General features: G+C 39.7%; 3 protein-coding genes across 3 annotated transcripts; 2 read left to right on the top strand and 1 right to left on the bottom strand.

Annotated features, from left to right (window-relative positions):
* Positions 1-1,349: 1,349 nt before the first annotated feature.
* LOC103995196 (probable polygalacturonase) lies at positions 1,350-6,551 on the top strand. Its single transcript, XM_009415731.3, has 5 exons — positions 1,350-2,449; positions 3,155-3,275; positions 4,022-4,270; positions 4,516-4,669; positions 5,850-6,551. Exons 1-5 carry the CDS (start codon positions 2,021-2,023, stop codon positions 6,382-6,384), a joined length of 1,488 nt encoding a protein of 495 aa, XP_009414006.2. The 5' UTR covers positions 1,350-2,020; the 3' UTR covers positions 6,385-6,551.
* A 1,830-nt stretch (positions 6,552-8,381) lies between these two features.
* On the bottom strand, positions 8,382-10,255 carry LOC135645448 (tyrosine--tRNA ligase, chloroplastic/mitochondrial-like). Its single transcript, XM_065163828.1, has one exon. The coding sequence runs from the start codon at positions 10,063-10,065 to the stop codon at positions 8,479-8,481; it is 1,587 nt and encodes a 528-aa protein (XP_065019900.1). The 5' UTR covers positions 10,066-10,255; the 3' UTR covers positions 8,382-8,478.
* Positions 10,256-10,999: 744 nt separating this feature from the next.
* Positions 11,000-12,516, top strand: LOC135645449 (trihelix transcription factor ENAP2-like). Its single transcript, XM_065163829.1, has one exon. The coding sequence runs from the start codon at positions 11,138-11,140 to the stop codon at positions 12,230-12,232; it is 1,095 nt and encodes a 364-aa protein (XP_065019901.1). The 5' UTR covers positions 11,000-11,137; the 3' UTR covers positions 12,233-12,516.
* Positions 12,517-16,292: the final 3,776 nt, after the last annotated feature.

A 16,292-nucleotide genomic window follows, 5' to 3' on the forward strand; every position in this document is an offset into this window, starting at 1 on the left:
TGAAACAACTATTTATTGTCATGTTCTTTTCACATGTCATCAAATGTTACTGAGTCATTTACCTATATTTATCTTTAGTTCATTCCATGATGATTTACATGTAAATAAAAAGGAAACATATAAGTATACTGAAAGGTATTGGAAAAGAGAATATATGAGCCTCACTATCACATTTTTTTATTTCTAAAATCAACCAATTTTTAATCACAAAGATAAAGTTATGTACATTGTTTTTTTTACTCAAATAATAGGTTGATTGAATAAAATAATATGACTTATTTCAGCCAAACATTTTTTTGGAAGTATTATTTGACATATTCCTTAGAGGTAAACCTCATGTTGCATGCTTGCTCTATTATATTATAGGGATAAAACTATGTAAATGGAATTAAAACAAAAAAAAAATTGTAATAAGGACTGTAATCTTATTTGGATTAATTCTTTTTTCTTCGTATGTAACATAAATTAAAGAAATAATTAACCTTCTTAGCCAGAGATTAATCCGCTTATGTTTTTTTGTGTGGACATGTCAGGTTAAGAGATTAATTAAGAAATAAATGAATAATTTCGAAAATTAAAAATATTTATTTCCTTTAGGAGATCCCTTTTTCTTCTCCTATTTAAGGACTCTTTGTTTGATTTTTTGATTGAAAATTATGATTTATATTTTATTGAAAATTTAAAATATTAAATAGTGTTATGTTTAAAAAATAAAGATGATAATGTTATTTTGATTAGTTTAAATTCTGAACCATGCTAAGCAAAATGATAATTAATGAGATTCATGAAGATCATATCATTGTATCGTAGACCGAATTATTTTAAGCTTGTTAAACATATAATTTGACAATTTATTATAATTAATAAATGTTATAATGTCCATGTCATTATATCTTAAATCAATTATTATTATATTTATATTTTTAATTAATCAATTATTGTTAGGATCATGTCATATTAAACATTAATCTTTTTATCCTCTACAAAACCTATCAATTAAGACACTACTGAAAATTCTCAAAATATGAATCCTGATAGTGAAATAGCATTATCTTTTTGTCCAAATGAAAGCAGTAAATCTTTATAGTAAGTTTAATAATTTAAAAAAAAGAAATTTATTACATTATATTATTCTCATGCCATGCAAAGTGGATTTTAGCTTATAGAAAACAACATACTTCTTATCACACTTACAAATAAGCATCAATATTCCTCTTATTTTTTTTTATGTTTATATTCAACTTGTTTCTTTGTGTTTCTTATTTGAGCCTTATTGTTTTCTTTTTCTTAGAAAAGAAAATTACATTAAAAACTCATTCTCACATTTAAAAAACATTATAAAAAATAATTTTTCCATACCTAACCCACAAAAGGAGTTGTGCAGGTCAACTGTGGAGAAAAATATTAACACCCATCCATTTCATGACTACCACAATGTGTCATTTTCCAGCTGATCCAATGCCTTCTTCATCAAGTCCAAAGTCAAAGTCAACACAACAGAAGTGCATTTGATCACCTGCCATTGCACATCCATGACTAATAATTAACTCATAAATCCTATAATAATAAATAAATGTTTGCTAACTGTGATTTTATTCCAGCATATCTCACCTAACATTAAGTGGATTTCTCTCTCTCTCTCTCTCTCTCAAAGAAAAAAAAGGGTCAAATTAATAATGCAAGGCTACAATATCTTCACGTCTCATTCCATAAGATATGAATAGGTCATGGTGGGTTAACAGCCGTTCGATTAAGATCGTAAGGCCATCATAAGGCCACGAAGCAGGACGTTTTCTTGACAAGCAAGTGGGCGTCGACTACTACTATTCTTCTCCTTCACCTCCTCTCCCGCTCATTTTAAACCCCCAGTCGTCGCCAATGTCGGGAACCCTAATCCGCTTCCCGATTCTACGATTACGTCTTGGATCTCCATCACGATTCGATTCTCCTCGCAAAGACCTACCGATTGATCCTGATTTCTGCTCTTTCAGTGGAGAAAAACCGGGGGATTGCCGTAGGAATGTTGGAGAAGCACTCCTCTGCCGGCGGGAAGGTGCAAGCTTGTCAGTGCCGACGACGGGTGGTGACCTTCTTCTCATCGCCCAAGGCGTTATTTTTGGTGTTGTGGACCTTGGTATTTGCGTCGGTGTTCTGGTGGCGGACGAGCTATGTGGATGAGGTCGGGTTCTCGTTGCAGCTGCCGCGGGTCAGGACCGGGCCCATGTTTCGGCCGGTGGCGTTCAATCTGACCGATTTCGGCGCGGTTGGGGATGGGGAGACCCTGAACACCGACGCGTTCGCGAGCGCGGTTGCGGAGATCGCGAAGCTTGGGGAGAGGGGAGGCGGGCAGCTCGATGTGCCGGCCGGGTTGTGGCTCACGGCGCCGTTCAATCTCACGAGCCACATGACGCTTTTCCTTGCGGAGGGCGCTGTTATTCTTGGTGTGGAGGTGAGATTAAGCTTCAAACTTGGATCTTTCTGAGTTCTTTCCTTCTGTGAGTTACTTGCAGATTGTGATATTTCATGATCGTTAGTATGCTTACTAGTTACCGGTGATGAAAAATCTTAGGCAATAGCAAGGCAAAAACATCATCTTTTTATCCTTTGGGTAGTGATGCTCTTCACATAATTGACTCCTCTAGATGATGCTCTTATGTCTCAATTGTGATGAAATGGAAAGAATAGTTGGTAGGTAGATGGAAGGGATGCTGAGACATCGTATCTTCTTAATTCTCATTACACCCCTGAATTGATTTTGATGCAAAATGAGTGATGACTAAGAAGTTTGGGATATTGGTCAACAACTTTTTGTTGTCCACAAAGAACTCTGTTTTCCAAAGGTGCACTTTACCTGCTAGGTTTTTAATTGTCAGTGTTGTTGGTAGGAAGACTGCTTGTCCTCATTGTGAGAGTTCAAATTTCTGTTGCTTATTATAGGTAATCAACTGTATGATCAAGCATAGAACAGTAAGTGCATTCTTCTTGTGGCAGTCAAGCAAGGGTTACCTACATGTTCTTGATACTTTAAAATCTAAATGAACTTGAGATGTGCACTATTTTCCATTGATAGAAGTTACTTTACTCTGTACCATATGAATATAAGAAGGTGTGACTGTCTAATTTGTTCAAATAATTAAATTATGTAATTTATCAGGATGAGAGATACTGGCCACTATTGCCTCCACTGCCATCATATGGGTATGGAAGGGAGCATAAAGGGCCTAGATATGGGAGTCTGATTCATGGCCAAAATCTGAAGGATGTGGTTATAACAGGTTAGTGTATTTATTGTTCTCTTGCTGATTAAACTTTCTTTACTTCTGATTTCCTGCTTTATATTTAGAGTAAGAAGTAAGGAGAATTCTTATTAGGAAATATGGCAATGGCCACAAGTACTGAATAATGTTGTATCATTCTTACGAGGAAAATAACTTGCACAGAACCGATAAAAAGCCATCTTTGACACATTCTGACATACTTTTTTGTTATTTTCTACGAATCCCCTGCTTTAACATCGTATCTCAGTATTATATCGGATATGTCCCCGTGAATTTTTTGTATCGAATATCTATGTAAAATTATATTAGGGAAACCATGAATTGATTTCCCACCTTAAATCATACTTGAATTTGATAAATTTGCAAGGGGCATATAGATGAGGATCATTGCACCATTTCATTGGATTAGAGGTGTTCAGAAACTTTTCCGATGAAGGATTTTGATTCCTTCTGTATTGTAAGAAGCCTGATTCACACATAATGGCTTGATCATGATGAAAGGCCATGCATAAGTTACCATGTTTTGAAGCTATGCTCAAGTATGTAGACCATAAATGAAATGCTGAAAACTCATCAAGTAGAATCCTTTGCAACAAATAAAGCTTCTTGAAGGTTGTTTGTTTTTCAATAATATTTGTTTTAATAAATTACACTGGAGATACTGAATTTTTTATGTGATCATGCAATATATTGGATGAGGAATCGATTTCATTGTTTAAAGGCCTATTGTCTGTGGCAAGCAGGACATAATGGTACAATAAATGGACAAGGTCAAACATGGTGGACGAAGTATCAGAAGAAACTTCTCAACCACACCAGAGGACCTCTTTTGCAGCTCATGTGGTCCAGGGATGTAGTCATTTCTAACATAACCCTGAGAGACTCTCCTTTCTGGACGTTGCATCCATATGACTGCAAGAATGTCACCATCTCAAACCTGACCATCCTGGCTCCTGTTTCTGGGGCTCCAAACACAGATGGAATAGATCCAGGTAAGCATGTTTCTCTGTGTTACCATCATTTTGTTCCGGTAATAATGAAGCAAGCAATTGCATGCACTGATGAGTAGATGATGTGCATCCAATCTTGTTTTGATGCCTATTTCATGTATCACTTGGTGTTGCACACCTAAAACAGAAACAAGCTTCTGCACATGTTGCATGAACTCAGCTTTCATCTCGTGTAGTTAGATGGCAGCATTGCTTCAATTTCTGACAGATGCTTCATGTGTGCACAGATTCTTGTGAGGATGTGGTGATAGAAAATTGCTACATTTGCACAGGTGATGATGGAATAGCCATTAAGAGTGGCTGGGATCAGTACGGCATTGCATACAAGCGCCCATCGAGTAACATTTTAATCCGTAATGTCACCGTTCGCTCGGTGGTTAGGTAAAGATCATCTGCACATCCTTTGACATTATTATGTGCATTGTTCTGCATTTATCATTATTAACTTGTTGGTACCTAACATATGTTTGCGTGTTGCATGCCTTCTAGTCTGGTGCCCAACTATTTGATGTCTCAACCTCCTCGGTGTTGCTTAGAATCCACAAATTATTAGGTGTAACAGATATGATAATAATCTGTATCTTTCAAGCAATATGTTCTATATGACATCTTCTGAAGGATGAATTATTGGAACGGCAAAAGAAGTTCTATTATCATCATATTATACATGTCTGACAGCAGTTAAAATGTGTTTCTTGAATCTTGATTCCTGCAGAATTATATCAGCTGATTGAGAAAAATGAATGCTTTTTATGTTTTGTATAGTCCAAAACATTGCATATTCCTTGGACAGATAGATGCAATTTTTTTTTTCCTATAACAAGTGCAAGATTAGGTAGTCAGTCTTTCTTGCAAAGTCAAACACTTCAAAAGAATCTTCCTGACTGCTGGCATGGTTAAACTGAGTCAGCTGATACATCCTTTTCAATTTTGCCTGCTATGACATAGTTGATGGGTACATTATCATAACTGTGATTAGTTATTACTGACCACAAAACATTGCCTACTTTTTAGTTGCAATTTTGTGTTTCATTTTGCTTACAGCTACATGTGTGATTCCTGCTATGATTAGTAATTAACTGTGATTCCTGCAGAATTATATAAGCAGATTGAGATAAATGAATGCTTTTTATATAATTTGTATAGTCCAAAACATTGCATAATCCTTAGACAGATAGATGCAATTTGTTTTTTCCTATAACAAGTACAAGATTAGGTATTCAGTCTTTCTTGCAAAAAAAACCCTTCAAAATGAAACTCTAGAATGTTCTAGAATCTTCCTGACTGCTGACATAGTTAAACATAAGTCAGCTGATACAACCTTTTCAATTTTGCACAAGTGAGAACACCACCCACCATTTGCAGCAATGACATAGTTGATGGATACATTATCATAACTGTGATTAGTCATTAATGACCACAAAGCATTGCCTACTTTTTAAGTTGCAACTCTGTGCTTCATTTTGCTTACATCTAAGCTAAATATACACTACTCTCTTAGTTGCTCGAGGTTTTTGAAAGGATTCACAATGTGATCAAGAACAATCTTGTTGCTGTGCAGTGCAGGAGTATCAATAGGCAGTGAAATGTCTGGTGGAGTTTCAAATGTAACAGTGGAAAACCTTCATGTGTGGGAATCAAAGAGAGGTCTAAGAATAAAGACGGCTGCCGGCCGAGGAGGCTACGTCCGCAACATTTTCTATCGGAATGTAACCCTAAACCATGTTAGTATCGGCATCGTAATAAAGATAGACTACAATGAGCATGCCGATGAATTCTTCGATCCAAAGGCTATTCCTACTCTGGAAAGCATACACTTCAATGGGATCCATGGACAGAATGTCGACGTCCCGGTTCGACTCAACGGCAGCCGGGAGATCCCAGTGAGGGATGTTAGCTTTCGCGACATGTCGATCGGCTTGAGCTACAAGAAGAAGAAGAAGAACATCTTCCGGTGCTCGTTCGTCCAAGGTCGCATAATCGGCACCATTTTTCCTGCACCATGTGCGAACCTCGACATTTATGATGGATGGGGAAGGCTGGTGAAACGATCGGTGTTACCAAAGAAAAGAAACATTGGCTACTCATTTCTTTGAGGCATTTCTTCTCTTTCCTTTGTTGTAGGTGAGGCATAGAGAGATTGAGTTGTCTTGCTGCAGGATATCAACCAAATGTATGGGTTTGTTATTCTCTGCCTTGTACATGTAGACTTGCAGTTGTTTATAATGTTGGTAAATAAATTATACATGAATACACACACAAACACATGCTGTGAAGAATTGTCATGATTTGATTTGATTTTAAGGAATAGTTAATCCACAATTTTAACAGTCTAAAATTATTAACTAAAAGCACTTAAGCCTAAGTTACCAATTTATATCTCCACCTCCATCAGATGCAACACATGGAAACAAACTCATCCATAGAAATTTTTTTTTCTATTTGGATCTCTCACCATATTAATCTATACCTATATAATTTATTACGATGCAACTTAATGAGACGACTCAACTCATTACCTTTATAACCTAAACCACTTACCAAAATACTTAAATCGACAATCAACTTCTAGACAATTACAATCAAATGCGCACTTCTTCAGCTTGTCTTCGTTTTGAATTAGAACCAATAGATCTGTTTTTAGCCTTATTTATGAAAGTAATTCTATGCCAAAAGGTATTTTCATGACTACAATTTTGTTTTGTTTTTCAATACTTGTAGAAGAGCTATAGTACTATAACATCAACTAAAATTCAAGAGAAAAATAACAAATTTGAGCTAATTTATCAAGAGGAAAATGGCAGCCTTTTGCAGATTAAAGATGAGAGTTAATATCTATAGTAAATGAACAAAGCAAAATTAAGGAGACATCATACTGAAATTTCATATGAATCTTGCAGTCATTTAAATTAGAAAGAATAAACTGAGTCATCTACCCTTCAGTCATATAAATGTCTCATCACAAGATTAGCTTTCTTGTCACCAAAGTTAAGATAGATCATAGTATGATTCACAGAGTAACAGCTTATGAGAAGAGAAGCAAATTCCTATAGGACCTTGTGCTTTTTGTGTCTCTAACTACTAGCTTCCAACTGGACTAAATATCATACTTTGTTCACAACAACAACTTAAGAATAGTATGAGGATGAATGTGTGATATGCATATATTAGCGATGCGAGAAGAGGTAGAACAAGATTTAAGACAATCTAAACAGAAACGGTATATTGGATTGATGGCACTCGATCAGTAACTGTTCTCAACAAAAACTTGCAGTTCATAATTGTTGGGATTTTATAGCTTGTTTTGTTGTATAAAGTCCCTAACATGTGAAAGTCTAACCAATCAAATTAAAGCTGGGTACAACAAAAGAACATCCAGAAAATTAAGCGCCATTAATAAGTAATCGACATAAAGAAAAGAAAAAACAGGCAACTTTTGAAATCAGTTCTTTTCATGTCACTTGAATAATAAAGCTAGATAATTCTCGATATAGAGAATAATGCAGTGGCAGACACAGCATTAGAACTCTAAACAATAGCAAGATGTGATAAGTATGTAACATGTATGCTAACAAGATTCATCTTCATATTCACTGCAATTGGGGACCTTGGCAATCTTAATTGATACCATGCTGGTAAAACAAGTTATAGGAAGATCCAAGAATTTGGTGTCAGTAGGAATCCAGAACCAAGAGATGCAACAAACACCACAGATGGAATTCATAGTTCTACCTATATTATCTCCAACATTAATAGTGATCACAAGGTGTGCCAAATGAAGCTACTTAAATTGCAAACCAAGCACTCTGATTTAAATTTTGAACGTAGGCGCAAAATCTGTACAAAGATTTTGCAAAGTCTAGTTGTCATGTGAATATAATGATACAAAATAGCTTCTTGATACATGATGTAACAATTTCTGCATCACACAAGTAACTATTTCTACTAAATGAGACAAAGGAATCAATATCATCAACGGCAAGAGAAGAGGAAATGATATGACAACTAAAAGAGAACTGGCTGTAATCTCTAAGTATGCAATGCAATCAGGAAGCTCTAATTGCAAAACCATGAACTCCAGCAAAGAAAAACATGAACTGAACATATTCAGCTCTCAAGCTGAAAACTTGAATTTCTTTCAACTAAATAGCCAGTAAATTGATATTCTGACAATAACTCGAGGCAAGAAGTCAGGATATCCTCACAACCATCTTATTCTTCTTACCAGCAGATAACAAAAGAATTTTACCATCAATTATATCAGCTTCTTCGACCCTCTTTTCCTCGGTATCGACCCTTTTGTTATTTAAATAGAGACCCCCTTGTTTCATTAGTCGTCGTACAGCGGACTTGGTACTGAGCAAACCAGTAGAGACCGAAAGATCAATCAAAGAGGAATTTAACACCTGATAATATGCCAAAGAACATGATGGAACATCCTCTGATATTCCTTCAATTGTCTCCGCATCCAACCGTGTCTCAGCGCCGGGCCTTAAAGCTTCAGTTGCCTTCAAAGCTTCAGCAAGTCCATCCTCCCCATGTACAAAGCGGGTCACCTCTTCTGCAAGCCTCCTCTGAACTGTGTTCGGAACATAACCAGGCTTCTTCATTTCCTCCTCCAGCTCCCGAATCTCCTCCATGCTCAAAAACGTAAGAATCTTTAGAAACCTTATGACATCAACATCTGGAACTGCAAAGAAATACTGATAAAACTTATACGGTGACAACATCGATGCTGACAACCATATAGCTCCACCTTCAGATTTCCCGAATTTAGTTCCATCACTCTTGAGCAAGAGAGGAAATGTCAAACCAAAAGCACCCTCAATCTGCAATATCTTTCGTATCAGTTCGGTGCCGGCAGTGATGTTGCCCCACTGATCACTACCACCTATCTGAACATTGACACCCATGTTCTTGAACAGATACAAGAAGTCATAACCCTGCAATAGCTGATAAGTGAATTCAGTATAACTCATTCCTTCCTCTGACACCAACCTCTTCTTGACACTCTCCTTTGCCATCATGGTGCCAACCCTAGCGAACCTTCCTACTTCTCTGAGGAATTCTAACAGCGTGATGTCTTTCCACCAGTCATAATTGTTCAGAATCATGAAAGACTCATCGAAGCTCCTATTGTCTTCTGAGATCGAATCAAAGAACGTGCCTTTCCCGCCTTTGTCGTCGCCAATGTCCAAAAATGTCTCGTTCTCGGATCCTGCAATAGCAATCTCGTTCCCTCCTCTTCTTCCCAGGATCTTAGAGATCAAATCCTTAATACTGGCGCTATTCTTATCCAGCGTTTCGACGTCTAGCTCCGGCCGCTCTAAACTCTTACCGGACGGGTCTCCGACACGGCCGGTGGCGCCACCGATCAGCGCAACAGCCTGGTGGCCGCACCGCTGGAACCAGGACAGGACGATGATCCCGAGCAGGTTCCCGAGGTGCAAGCTTTCGGCCGTGGGATCGAAGCCACAGTAGACTTTGAGGGGATTGGCTGCGGGAATGGAGCACGCGGACCTGAGGTTCTCGCTGGTGATGGACTCGATGAGGCCCCGTTCCTGGAGGATGTCGACGACGTTGGGGGCGCGGGTGGAGGAGTCCAACCCCTGGATCGGCGCCTCGAGGGTTTCGGGGGCGGGCTGAGAGGAGCTACGGCGGAGGAGAAGGGGAAGAGCGCAGGGGCGGCGGCAGCACGGGAAGGAGGAGAAGGTTCGAGAAGGCCCGAGGAGCGTCGGGCGGAGGAGTTGGAGGAGAGAGGTTCGGGAAGCCGCCATAGCCGTGGCGGCGGCGGCAATGGAGCCGAAAGTTAAGAAGGCTCCGCCGTTGAGTCCAAATCCAGCTCTTATCTTTTCGGCCGTCGAGTGAAATGTTTCTCTTCATCCCTTAAGAGTTACCTATTTACGTGTTTACCCTACACTTTAACCTGAACATTATATATATTGTACATATTATTTATTTCTACAAATTTAGAAACTTGTGTGTGTAATTTCAATAGCTTTTAGATTTAGTGACAAGCATGACTAATGATTAATTGTAGTTAGTATGAGAATTAACAGAAGTCATATATGAAATATTTAAACTATATATGTATGTATATATATATATATGAATATATATATGGCAAAAAAAGATCCATTTAATTTATTAAAACTTATAATTCGAGTAGCCAATTGTTATCTAGTCCTGTCAGTTGAGTAGAAAAAGATCTGAAATCATGCTCTCTAAGAGTGCTGCATATTTTAGGAATTATTACATACAAATTTTGATTATATCTTGTATAGACGTATATATTTAATTAAAAGAGTAAGTTGGGAAGACATGGACTCTTTTTTCTCTATTGTGCTTAGTGAGCAAAAAAGAAAATTAGTGATTTAGTAGTAACAAAAATAAATGAATAATTGGCTTTGAAAAAAAATAAGGGAAAAACCGATAATTAAAAAATACGTAGATTTTATCGAAGATAAAAGTGGCGACTTACCAAAGATTAACTGCAGCGATCTTCCAACCAAAACATGCCACGTAGCCCTACGACCTCGATTCTCACGTGGGCGTTGAGCTCCACGGTCTACGCCGACGACGACGCCGTCAATTCTCCCGCGGTCTCGCCGTCAATCCTTCAAACCGGCACCGTTATATTCTGTCCCGCTTTTAAGTTTAAAGGAAATAGACATATTGTAGAAAAACGTTATATATTTCTATATCGTACCAGACCTTCCGGACGCCCGTCAAAAGGTAACGCCGGTCGGCGGAAGAATCCTTCTCCCACCTCTTTCTTCTTTCTACTTGCCCTCTCTCCCCCGTCCCTTGCCGCCGCTGCCGCCAGAGCGCAGATCTCCTTCTCGCGTGATGGAGGACGACGACGACGCCCAGTCCCCGTCGCGCTCGCTGTCCCAATCCCCGTCGCCGCCCCCGGTCTCTGTGGTGCCCCCTTCCTCCTCCCCTAGCGCCTCTCCCCACCAACCCAACGGCCGCATCGATGAGCCTGTCACCGTTGCCGCCGCGCCCCACCACGCCGTCCCCATCCGGCAGCTGCGCGCTTCCCCCGGCCCAGCCAGCGGCGGAGGGCGCGAGGACTGCTGGAGCGACGGCGCCACCTCTGCCCTGATCGACGCTTGGGGGGAGCGGTACCTGGAGCTCAGCCGCGGCAACCTCAAGCAGAAGCAGTGGCAGGAGGTGGCTGACGCCGTCACCAGCCGCGACGGCTACACCAAGGCCCCCAAGACCGACGTCCAGTGCAAGAACCGCATCGACACCCTTAAGAAGAAGTACAAGATCGAGAAGTCCAAGATCTCCTCCTCTGCCGGCGGCGCTACCCCCTCCTGGCCGTTCTTCCACCGCCTCGACCTTCTCCTCGGACCCACCCACAAGCCCGCCCCGCCGCCACCCAGCAGCACGATTCCCGCCGGTGTTCCCTTCCGCTACCCCCAGCGGATCCCGCAGCGGCTCCGTTCCAACCACCCCACCTTGAAGAAGAAGGTGAGATCGTCACCGGCCTTGGCGTCCAAGTCGGCGGGCTCGTCTGCGGACTCCTCCGACGGGTTCCCGCCGCCACCGCCGAAGGAGGCCAACGGCATGAGGCTCCACCAGGAGCCAGTGGAAGAGGAGGGAGAGGAACAGAGGACGGCAGACCTCCGGGAGCTGGCGCAGGCGATACTGAAGTTTGGGGAGGTGTACGAGCGGGTGGAGAGCTCGAAGCTGCGGCAGGCGATGGAGATGGAGAAGCAGCGGCTGGAGTTCACCAGAGAGCTCGAGTTGCAGAGGATGGAGTTCTTGATGAAGACCCAGATGGAACTCTCGCAGCTCAGGAGTCACCACCATGGAAATAGCAGAAAGAGGAAGTTCGATGACGCTGGTGGCAGCAGCAACCATCACCATCACCACCGCAACCATGACGACAACAACAACAGTAGCAACAGCAATATCAGCGGCAACGATGGGTAGAACAAGTTTAAGATGGGAGAGTTCTTCAAAAAGTCTCTCTTTTACTAGTTTGTAGTCAGTGTTAGATTCGTAACCAGAAGAGTTTGTAGTCATTCTCTACCTGTATCCCCCTCAGCCTCCCATGTGGATAGCAAGCATCAATCAAGTTTCTTCCAGTAGGTAGGATGATTGTATTCTTAATCTCCCTCAGGCACATTCTATCCAGATGTACTGGATTGGATTCTGATGTGTATCATGTCCATCTTTTCTGTTATCTCATGTTCAAACAATCTCTTCACATATCAGTCTTCAGATCTAATCCAGCAGAATTGTAATTTGTATTCAGATTCATTCTATTATGATCAATTAGCATTCCATCATACAACAAGTGTAGAACCTAAGTGTCACGAGATTATTACAGCTACAGAACAATGTATAATAACTAGTGTTTCTCATTGTAGAATATGGCAGGGGCAATCTGGAGTGCATCTTTGCTATGCAATTCTCTGCTGAGACTGTTGCTCATATCGGTAGGCAAAAGGAGATTGCAATCAATAAGAGGATCATTACATAGTTGTGACAGATATGAGGCATAACTATCTTATAGTTTGATTGGAAGAATTAAGAAAAATACCTTCTCCCTCATCTGCACATTCAATCTTCAGCCTTGGTTGCGGACTATGTCAATCTTATTTGGTTTTGCAGTATGGGTACCATATGTGCAGAGCTCCTCAATCCTGTTTCTGAATGTCAAGAACAGCTGGTTCCCAGAGGAAGATGAATGTAGTTGTCATGAATTCAATTCTGCCAACTTCAATGAGATATGAATTCCTCACATGGTTTCATGCTTACAATATGTTTTAGCGGTCCACACCGAGAATCTGAAGGTTATCTTTTTCTTGCTTGGCCAGGACCTTCTCATTAAAATGTTCAATGGAGTCGATCTCCTTGTTGCGACTTAACCAAGTGATCAAAAGGTGTTCAAGACCTTCCATCCTCAATCCACAGTGCTGTGTGGATGGTACATGACAAGGAGTTCTTTGATGTAGCAGCAGGATGATACCAGAGCTGTCATAAGTTACTATCACGGAAGATCAAATATGAAAGGAATTGAACACAAAAATACAATCAAAGACTTATTTAAAAATGAGCTTCTAATCACTTAATCTGGGCATATGTTCAAGATGCATATTCTTTTTGTTTGTTGCTGTCAAAGTAGGAGCAAAAGTCATATGACAATTCAAAAGACATTGGACCAGCTATGAAGTTTAAAGTAAAAGACTAACTTGTACTAAAAGTAGCACGACCTGAATGAGCCAAGAAAACAAAAATCCCATGCAGCAACAAACTCAATTATTCTCAACCTCTTATTCAGAGATTGTCGTTTCAAAAACAAATGCACATTATGGTCATACATGCCAAACTTGTGCTGTTGTACCCAAAAGAAAAACCATATAGCAGAAACAACAAACCGGTAAGCGAGCGATTTAGGACTAGAAACAAAAATTGCTAGCCCAACATGGATAACAGGCAAGAGCTAAAAGCAGATTGGAAGCAAGTGGATCCAAGTATGTCCATATTCACTTCTGTTCACTGAATACAAGCACATGGCAAAGGCAAGAAAAATTCATTTAATACTTTGAACGCACAAAAATTTCCATGCTCCAAGTGAAGAAACATGGCCAAAGCCAGAAAAAGAAATTGAAGATTTCTCATTTAATACCTCACGTTCGATGCTGTTTTGGAAAAATGTGAGATCAAAACTTTAAAAAGACATATCAGACAGAAACATTGGATCCAGACTATACATTACATTTTATTATGGAAATATTCCATATTTCCAAAGAAGTCCAGCAACTAAGTTCATATACAAAATCCAAGAGTAATTTTACTATAATGCAAAATTAAGCTATTACCATATTGACAAGTCAGTAATAAAGATTGATTTTTCAAAAAATACGATCCACTAGTTCAAGATACAATAAACATTTTTTAGCTTCTCTTGCCACCTATTATTCATAGTTGATGAAAAATTTGCTCCAGATAAAACTTAGCCATTCATCTAAAATATTTACACATGCAAGAAAGGCCAAATGTCCATATGTTGTCATGCTCCAGTTTAACGAGAGGGTCACACGGTGCATAAATCCTTCATAGACGATCCAAACTCCAAAGTGCCCTTAGTCAATTTCAGGTAAAATTCGGCCATAATAATTCCTCGCCTTGCATAAATCCTTCATACAAGATTCAAACTCCAAAAAGCCCCTTAGTCAATTTCAGTCAAAATTCGGGCATAATAATTCCTCACCTTGCAAAAACTTGGTCCTCCAAATTTGATGAAACATTGAACAAGTGGCAGAAATGATGGTCAGAATGATTGGCTCTTGTTTGGTTGAGTTGTTATACCGGTATTTTAACCGAGTTCGGTAAGATTAATTTTGGAATTAGAATTTTGAATTAAGTGTTTATGCATGATGTAGCCCTTTCGATATATGACTTGAATCATATCAAAACATGACATTGAAATGTGACACCATTTTATTCCAACATCGGCGACGGGAAGATGAATATGGTTATATATAAGAATAGATATCCTACTATCATCAAATTAATTAGTCCATGATAAGGTCCTTACCATGGCGATCTCAGGCTATGCATCGGTTTGAGCCTTAACAAGGACATTGAACTTTGAGTAGAGAGATTGTGCGTCCTAATTTAGTCTCAAATGGGATGACCAGATGAACCAACTAAATTGTTGACTTGAGAATTTTGACACCAAGCTATCCTAACCTTTCTTAGCACTGGTACTCCATGTAACTCCAAACATGGTTACAGGGATAACAAAGACAAGTCTACATAACATGTATGCAAGAAAAGAAATGACTACATAGACATGTCAAAGTTCCCAGAGCATGGAGAATTCTAAGAAACTATCAACCGAAAGAGTTCATACCACAGAATGATTCAAGCAAAAGTTACTTACCCTGTAAACAAGCTATGCGTTCAAGCCCTAACCCGATCAACATACCAGTAAGTCGCCATTATCCAAATGCCAGTCCGTTACGGTTCACAATCGCAGGCACCCAAACAAGCTCTTGACGAAGAACAGAAAACCTAAATGAGCAGCCGCGATTACTTCGATCAAATTATGAAGTGTCATCCGTGGAAGGACGACCTTGAACGACGATCGTGTAGCCAATACTCCACCAAACATCGAACAGAAGAAACTCAAAAACCCTAATAACCAGGAAACGCCTATCCAACCAAAAGGGAGGCCAAAGGATTCGAACCTGGAGATGGCCGAACTTCGTGGGCCATCCGGTAGTACCCGCCAACTTTTCGGCACTAGAGCTCGTTCGCGATCGCCGCCATCTGTTCCTCGACGTCATCGCCACCCAGAGCAGGAGCCGGAGCCCGAGCCTCAGCGGCAACTTCTTACGATTCCCCGTCGGTTCTCCCTCGCCGCTGCTCGACCACCACCGCCTCCGACATTGATGGAGGGAACCGAGGGGCAAGCAGTCCGGGGCAGGTGAGCTCAGGAAGAAGCAGGAGAAGCTTGGGCTAGGATTCACCAGAGCTCCATAGTTGAGAGAGAGAGATGGGGATGAAGATGGGAGATTTTTTTATTCTTTTTTTTCCTTTTGAAATCACAATATTATTAATATATTTTATGAAAATATGTTATGCAGTTTTTAATTTAAAAATCCTATTTTAATATTATATAATTTAATTTCAGGAAAAGACCAATAAATTTTAACATATCACTATAATTTACTATTAGTTTCATATTATAATTTTACAATCAATCGAACCACATAATATATTTATATTTTGAGGTTTTCCCATATGTAGCCTTTCAAAGTTTGGAAATAGCATATCTTCCATTAACATTTGTCCAAAGAATTCAGATTAACCACTATAAAATATGAAATTACCAAATTATCTTTGATATTATTAGATTCACTGCACAGTCTTTGAAAGTTATTTTAAAGGTTATTAACGCTAATTTAAGTGTATTAGAGAATTAGTTTGTCGCTTGAGAACACTAAAGAACATTAAGATATGTCTTGCAACAGTGAAG

Source organism: Musa acuminata, chromosome BXJ3-8 (assembly GCF_036884655.1).
Source record: "Musa acuminata AAA Group cultivar baxijiao chromosome BXJ3-8, Cavendish_Baxijiao_AAA, whole genome shotgun sequence".
NCBI classification, from domain to species: Eukaryota; Viridiplantae; Streptophyta; class Magnoliopsida; order Zingiberales; family Musaceae; genus Musa; species Musa acuminata.